General features: G+C 56.1%; 1 protein-coding gene across 1 annotated transcript; it reads left to right on the top strand.

Moving 5' to 3' along the window:
* Window positions 1–74: 74 nt before the first annotated feature.
* Window positions 75–1,745, top strand: LBRM_31_1660 (hypothetical protein, unknown function; the record flags this gene model as incomplete). Its single annotated transcript, XM_001567113.1, has 1 exon — window positions 75–1,745. The coding sequence occupies one exon, from the start codon at window positions 75–77 to the stop codon at window positions 1,743–1,745; it is 1,671 nt and encodes a 556-aa protein (XP_001567163.1).
* Between the last annotated feature and the right edge of the window lie 4,255 nt (window positions 1,746–6,000).

Genomic DNA, 6,000 nt, shown 5'->3' with positions numbered 1-6,000 from the left:
CCGGCACACTGCCTGAGATGCCGGATGACGTGGACTACTCAAAGGTGAAGATTGACCAGATCGACATCTTCAATATGAAGACCGAGGTTACTGGCACGCTGCCGAGCAGCTGGGGTAAGCTGAGTGAAGTGAGGTTGATCAACCTTGCGTACACGAGTATCAGCGGCACGCTACCTGCATCATGGGCATCGATGAGTTCGCTGAAGTCCTTGGCTCTGAGTTCCACCGGTATATCCGGCACACTACCGGCTGCCTGGGGCTCGATGCCGGCCCTTGAAGTCCTCACACTCTCTACAACGCAGATCACTGGCACTCTTCCTGAGGAATGGAGTACTATGCCAAGCGTTCAGCGCATCCACATACAACGGGGCAAGCTTTATGGCCCCTTCCCTGCGTCGTGGGCACAGATGCCGTCTCTTGAGCGTTTGGCCCTTCAAACCAATGACTTCTGCGGCTGTTTGCCAGCTTCATGGTTGAGCTCTACAACGCTTCTGGTAGGCGTCGATTCAAGGCATCGCAAAGCTGACTGTGCAACTGCCTCCCCGTGCCCCGAGACCACCACCACGACCACGATGGAGCCCACCACGACCACCACGACCACGATGGAGCCCACCACGACCACCACGACCACGATGGAGCCCACCACGAGCACAACGACCACGATGGAGCCCACCACGACCACCACGACCACGATGGAGCCCACCACGACCACCACCACCACGACCACGATGGAGCCCACCACGACCACCACGACCACGACCACGATGGAGCCCACCACGACCACGATGGAGCCCACCACGAGCACCACCACCACGACCACGATGGAGCCCACCACGAGCACCACGACCACGACCACGATGGAGCCCGCCCCGAGCACCACCACCACGACCACGATGGAGCCCACCACGACCACCACCACCACGACCACGATGGAGCCCGCCCCGACCACCACGACCACGACCACGATGGAGCCCACCACGACCACGATGGAGCCCGCCCCGAGCACCACCACCACGACCACGATGGAGCCCACCACGACCACGATGGAGCCCACCACGAGCACCACGACCACGACCACGATGGAGCCCGCCCCGAGCACCACCACCACGACCACGATGGAGCCCACCACGACCACCACCACCACGACCACGATGGAGCCCGCCCCGACCACCACGACCACGACCACGATGGAGCCCACCACGACCACGATGGAGCCCACCACGAGCACCACCACCACGACCACGATGGAGCCCACCACGAGCACCACGACCACGACCACGATGGAGCCCGCCCCGAGCACCACCACCACGACCACGATGGAGCCCACCACGACCACCACCACCACGACCACGATGGAGCCCGCCCCGACCACCACGACCACGACCACGATGGAGCCCACCACGACCACGATGGAGCCCGCCCCGAGCACCACCACCACGACCACGATGGAGCCCACCACGACCACCACGACCACGACCACGATGGAGCCCGCCTCGAGCAGCTCCAGCCCTGCTACAACTGCTCGCCCTACGTCCTCTCCGTCAGACTGCTACGTGCCGAACTGTGTGTCGTGTGATCCCAACAACTCTATACGGTGTAACACGTGCTGCAAGGGATACACGCTGACAGCGATTGGGGTGTGTATAAAGCGCGGTTGTGCGGATGCTGCCGCCTTACCGGTGGGGACTGTTGGCGCTGCTCTTGTCTCCGCGACTGTGGCGATGCTGAGCGCCATGCTAGTTTAATGTCAGCCTCTGAGCGTTCGATTGTGGTGCAGTGTTCACTGGCCTCGCGTGATGCCCATTCGCACTTCCCTTCTGTGCTGCAAGTCCCCTGCTCTCCCTCATTGCTTGTGTGCGCGCCCTTGTTGCGGGCGCCTGCCGGCGGCTTCTCGGCGATCCCTGCAGCGCAAAGAAGTGGGGGAAGCGCGCGCGTAGGCTCGCATGTGCGCATACAGGAGACTGTGGGGCCCCATCCAACATGCCAGTCCCTCCCTGTCTTCCCCAATGATCTGCGGCAGCTTCTTTCTTCCTGACAGGCGACTGTTTGGCACGCGTTTGCAGAGGCCTCGCTCGCCTCTCACCGCCTTTCTTTTCGCACTTTGGTAGGCGTGGCTGCTTTTCCTGTCCTTTTCGCTTCCCCCTGGGCGCTGCAGGGGTTGTGCAGTGTCATCTCCATTCCTCCCCCCGTGGCTCCTTTTTCTGGACTCATTTTGGTCTCATTCTCTCGGATGGGCGTGGCGTTACCCGTATGACGACGCACGTGCGCTTGAGTGCAGATCACTTCCTTTGCTTCCCCACCGTTTCCTTCTAATTCCCTAGTCATTGATCTTGTGCTGTAGCTGCTGACTGTGCCCGCCAAGTGCCTGCGCCTTTCTCTGTACACTCGCTCATCGACTGGCACACTCCCCTGCGCTGCCGAGTGGTGCAATCGCCCTGACTCAGCGACAGTCTTGATGAGACGAGGGTGCCGATTAGGAGAGTGAGGCATTGAGCCTAGTGTGCTGCACGTTGTCGGGCGCACTTGCTGGCAGGTGTGTGAGACCGCACGGGGAAGGGCACAAGAGCGACGGCGAAGGCGTCAAAGAGGACTGCGAAGATATATATACATTTTCGTTCACCTAACTCCTATGTTCTCATTCGCTCGGCTCCTTTCTCCTTTGCTGTTTACCCTGCTTGCTTCCCCTGTTATGGGGCGCCTTCTCGTCACGGAGTGAATCGACATTGATGCCCTTTCCTTTACCTTGACCCATCCTCTTCACTGTACGCGCGTTTCCACGAGGCCCTTAACAAGGCGAAGGAAATCGCTCTTCACCTGTCCTGCCGTCGTCTGTGGCCCTCCGCCAATCTCCCTGTGGTGTGCGCTCGGCTGTACTTCGCCTTTCGAGATACTGAACCATTTTCATGCTCTGCTATAGCCTCATCCTCCATTGGTGGGCTCTGTGCTGTTGTTGTTGTGTAGGTCATCGTAACGTGTCGCCACTGAATCAGGTGGACGCGGGGTGAGAAGAGCAGGAAAGGAGAGGGTGACGAGCGTGGGAGAGGAGGAGGGGGCCCTTGTTGGGGGTCCCATTAAGGAGAGGTCGATCGAGTACCGTGACCCACAAGACGGGAAAGGGAGAGCGAGGAGACAGCAGAAAGGCAGAGGATAAATATTCAGGCGGCACACCGTTCTGATTGCGACTGGCTGTCGATCTTGTTTTGCTCTTGTGTTTTTTCTCTCCTGTTCTTCTTCGTCTCCTCAGTGTGCTCGTATTGGTGTGCGGCCTCTCCCCTCTCTCATACTTGCTGTCTGCTGCTCCCCGTGTGTGGTCGTCGCGCTACCGTCCTCCTCTCACAGGCGGTGGCACCGCCTCGTCCTTCTCGTTTTCTTTTGTTATTGTCTTGTTTTTTTTTTTTTTCCATTGCGTTGCATGCGTGTGCCTGTGGGTGTGCCCCGTCGCAGTTTGTACGGTCAGCTCTACTCCTCGACATACGGTCGGGGAAGGGGGACTCTCTGCGAGTGGGGGGGGGAGTGTCACTGGTTGCACATTTCTGCGGTGGCCCTCCCCCTTTTTTCTTTTGCGTGTGCTCTGGCTGATGCCCGCCTTTCCTTCCTTCTCCCCATCATTTCTCATTCATTGACTCTCTCGCTCTATTCTTTCGGGTTTCTTCTCTTTCGTCAGCTTTCCCTCTCCCTCTCTACCTCCGAGGATTTCAAAACTACATAGCATCCAGCAAACCAAAGGATGCGTTGATTGACCGACTATGGGTGCAACACAGCGAGCAAAAATGACGAAGAGAGAAGAGAAGCAAAGGGTAGAGGGGAGTAGCAGACAGTGCTACCATGTCGAGGATGTTGAGTATCACCGATCTCCACAGTGTTTTGCCGTTTGAGTGACGCCGACAGGCACACTATAGCTTCTCTTTCCTACCCTTTGCCTCTCTCTGTGCCCTCACCTCCTGTGCGCCCTCGCGTACCCATCAGCTGTGCGTCTCTCTCTGACTCTAGTCCGACTGACTGAACATCTCTTGTTTCCTCCTTTTTATCTGGTCTCTAATGATTAGTATTCCTCTCATTCGCTCCGCTGCGTTCTTTGTTTTCGCCTCGCTCCTGTTCATGCCTCCGGTGTCCCCATCTGTTTTGTGTTCCTTTTGTTTTCGTAGTTTCGGTGGGTGTGCGTGGGCTCTTTTCCTTATCCGCCTTTTTACCCGGCCTCTTCATTTCTATTCACTTATGATTCCCTCTCTTCTCCTCTTTCGACGGGGCTGCCGCACCCATTCCCTGATTTTTACATTGCAGTAGGGGTTTAGGAGAGAAACCTCTGTCAGCTACTTCGCGGTGATTGTGGACCTCTTCGATGTCGTCGGTGGCTGCATGGCGGACAAGAGGGAAGATGAGGCACGCGATGATTACATAGCTGCATCGATCTTCTTTTTATCGAGTGGCTGTAGCTTTCCCTGCATTTTCCCCTGCACCTCTCATTCTCTCTCTCTCTCTCCCCCTTTTGCTGCCCCTGTTGTAGTCCACTTTGCATGCCATAGGCATCACGAGTGCTGCAAGAATGAGCGAGAACGGTAATTTTAAAAGTCTGTGCTATTCCATTCATTCGTTCTTTTGCCTGGTGTTGGTGGAGTTTTTTCTTTTAATGTTATGTTGAAAAAGGGAAAAGGACCAGGCCACATGATCTCATCAAAGCGGGTATGGTAGGCGGCACGTTATTTTTTGGGCGCCGTATCGACTCTTCTTGCGACCCGGCGAGGCCTTCTTTTCTCAGTTTCTCTCTCCGGTGGTGGGGTCATATATATATGCCGTCTCGTTATGCTTTTCTTGTGCAAACTCGTCTCTCTCTCCCTGTCTATTTCTTCAGTGCTTGACTTGTTTTTTTTTTTTCTCATCTCCTTTTTTTTTCCTCTAGTGAACATCTCTCTTCTCTCTCTTCTCTCTCCCCTCTTCCCTCTGTAGGCGCGCTAGGATGAATGTGTGACGGCGCTTCCTCTTTCATTGCCCCGTCTAGGGCGCTGTGCACATTATGATGCTTCATTTCTTTCGTTTTCTCTTGTTTGTTTGGCGCTCCACTTACTCCCTTTCTCTTTCGCTAAGCTCTGCTCAAGGCCTGCATGTACCTCCACAGGATCCACCGCATCCACTTCGCTGAGTAACGCTTTCTTTCTCTCTCTCCCCTCCCCTCTTTCTATTTTTGTAGGTTTGCCGGGTTCTCTCCGCCCCCTTCCACCTCTCTCGCCTCTCCGCCTGAGACGACAGAAGAGAAGTGGAAACACGCGAAGAGAACCCAAAAGTGTGTGTGCTCACGAAGACTAGAGAGGCCAACATTACGCCGACACGCACACACACGCACACGCACATATAGTCGGACGATCCCACGCCGTTCTCGTCTAGTCCTCTATTCCCTGAGTGTCCTTTCCTAGGTCCGACGACAGCGAGTCGTATTCCCTTCATCGCGGTGTGTACTGGTCGGCTTGTGTGTATGTGCCTCTGTTGTCTTCGATGCCTTCATTCTTTTATCGGCTTCTTCGCTTCTGGTCTGCCCCACACCGTTCTTTCCTCCGCCTTCCCCCCTTGAATGCATGCGGGGAGTTATCCCCCACATTATATACCCATACACATATATATGCCACCTACGAAATCATCTCTGAAAAAGAAAAAACAAAATAGCAAAGACGTACTGAGGAAGGAAGCACACGGACGGTGACGCGAGAGTGTGGGAGGCCTTTGCACCCCTCCTCACGTACGCGGACTACTTGTCTCGCATGACGTTAGGAGAGCAGCGATCTTCGAGGGAGATCACCGCGCATGGGGGACGGGGTGTGGGGCACTGTGGAGAGGCTGTAGAAGCCGCATTTCTCGCAGATGCAGCCGCCACCTCTAGGCGTACACGTTGTGATTGCATCGGGTGAGGGGGAGGAGGCGAGAAGAAAGTCAGCAGAAGGTGGGGGACGGCTACTCTTTCTTTGCATCCTTCTCCACCACCAATGCTCTTCGCCCCTTGAGCGTTCCCGC

Source organism: Leishmania braziliensis, chromosome 31 (genome assembly GCF_000002845.2).
Source record: "Leishmania braziliensis MHOM/BR/75/M2904 complete genome, chromosome 31".
In the NCBI taxonomy this organism is placed as follows: domain Eukaryota; phylum Euglenozoa; class Kinetoplastea; order Trypanosomatida; family Trypanosomatidae; genus Leishmania; species Leishmania braziliensis.
Note: the sequence above shows the minus strand (reverse complement) of the source record. Positions and strands in the feature narration are given on the sequence as shown.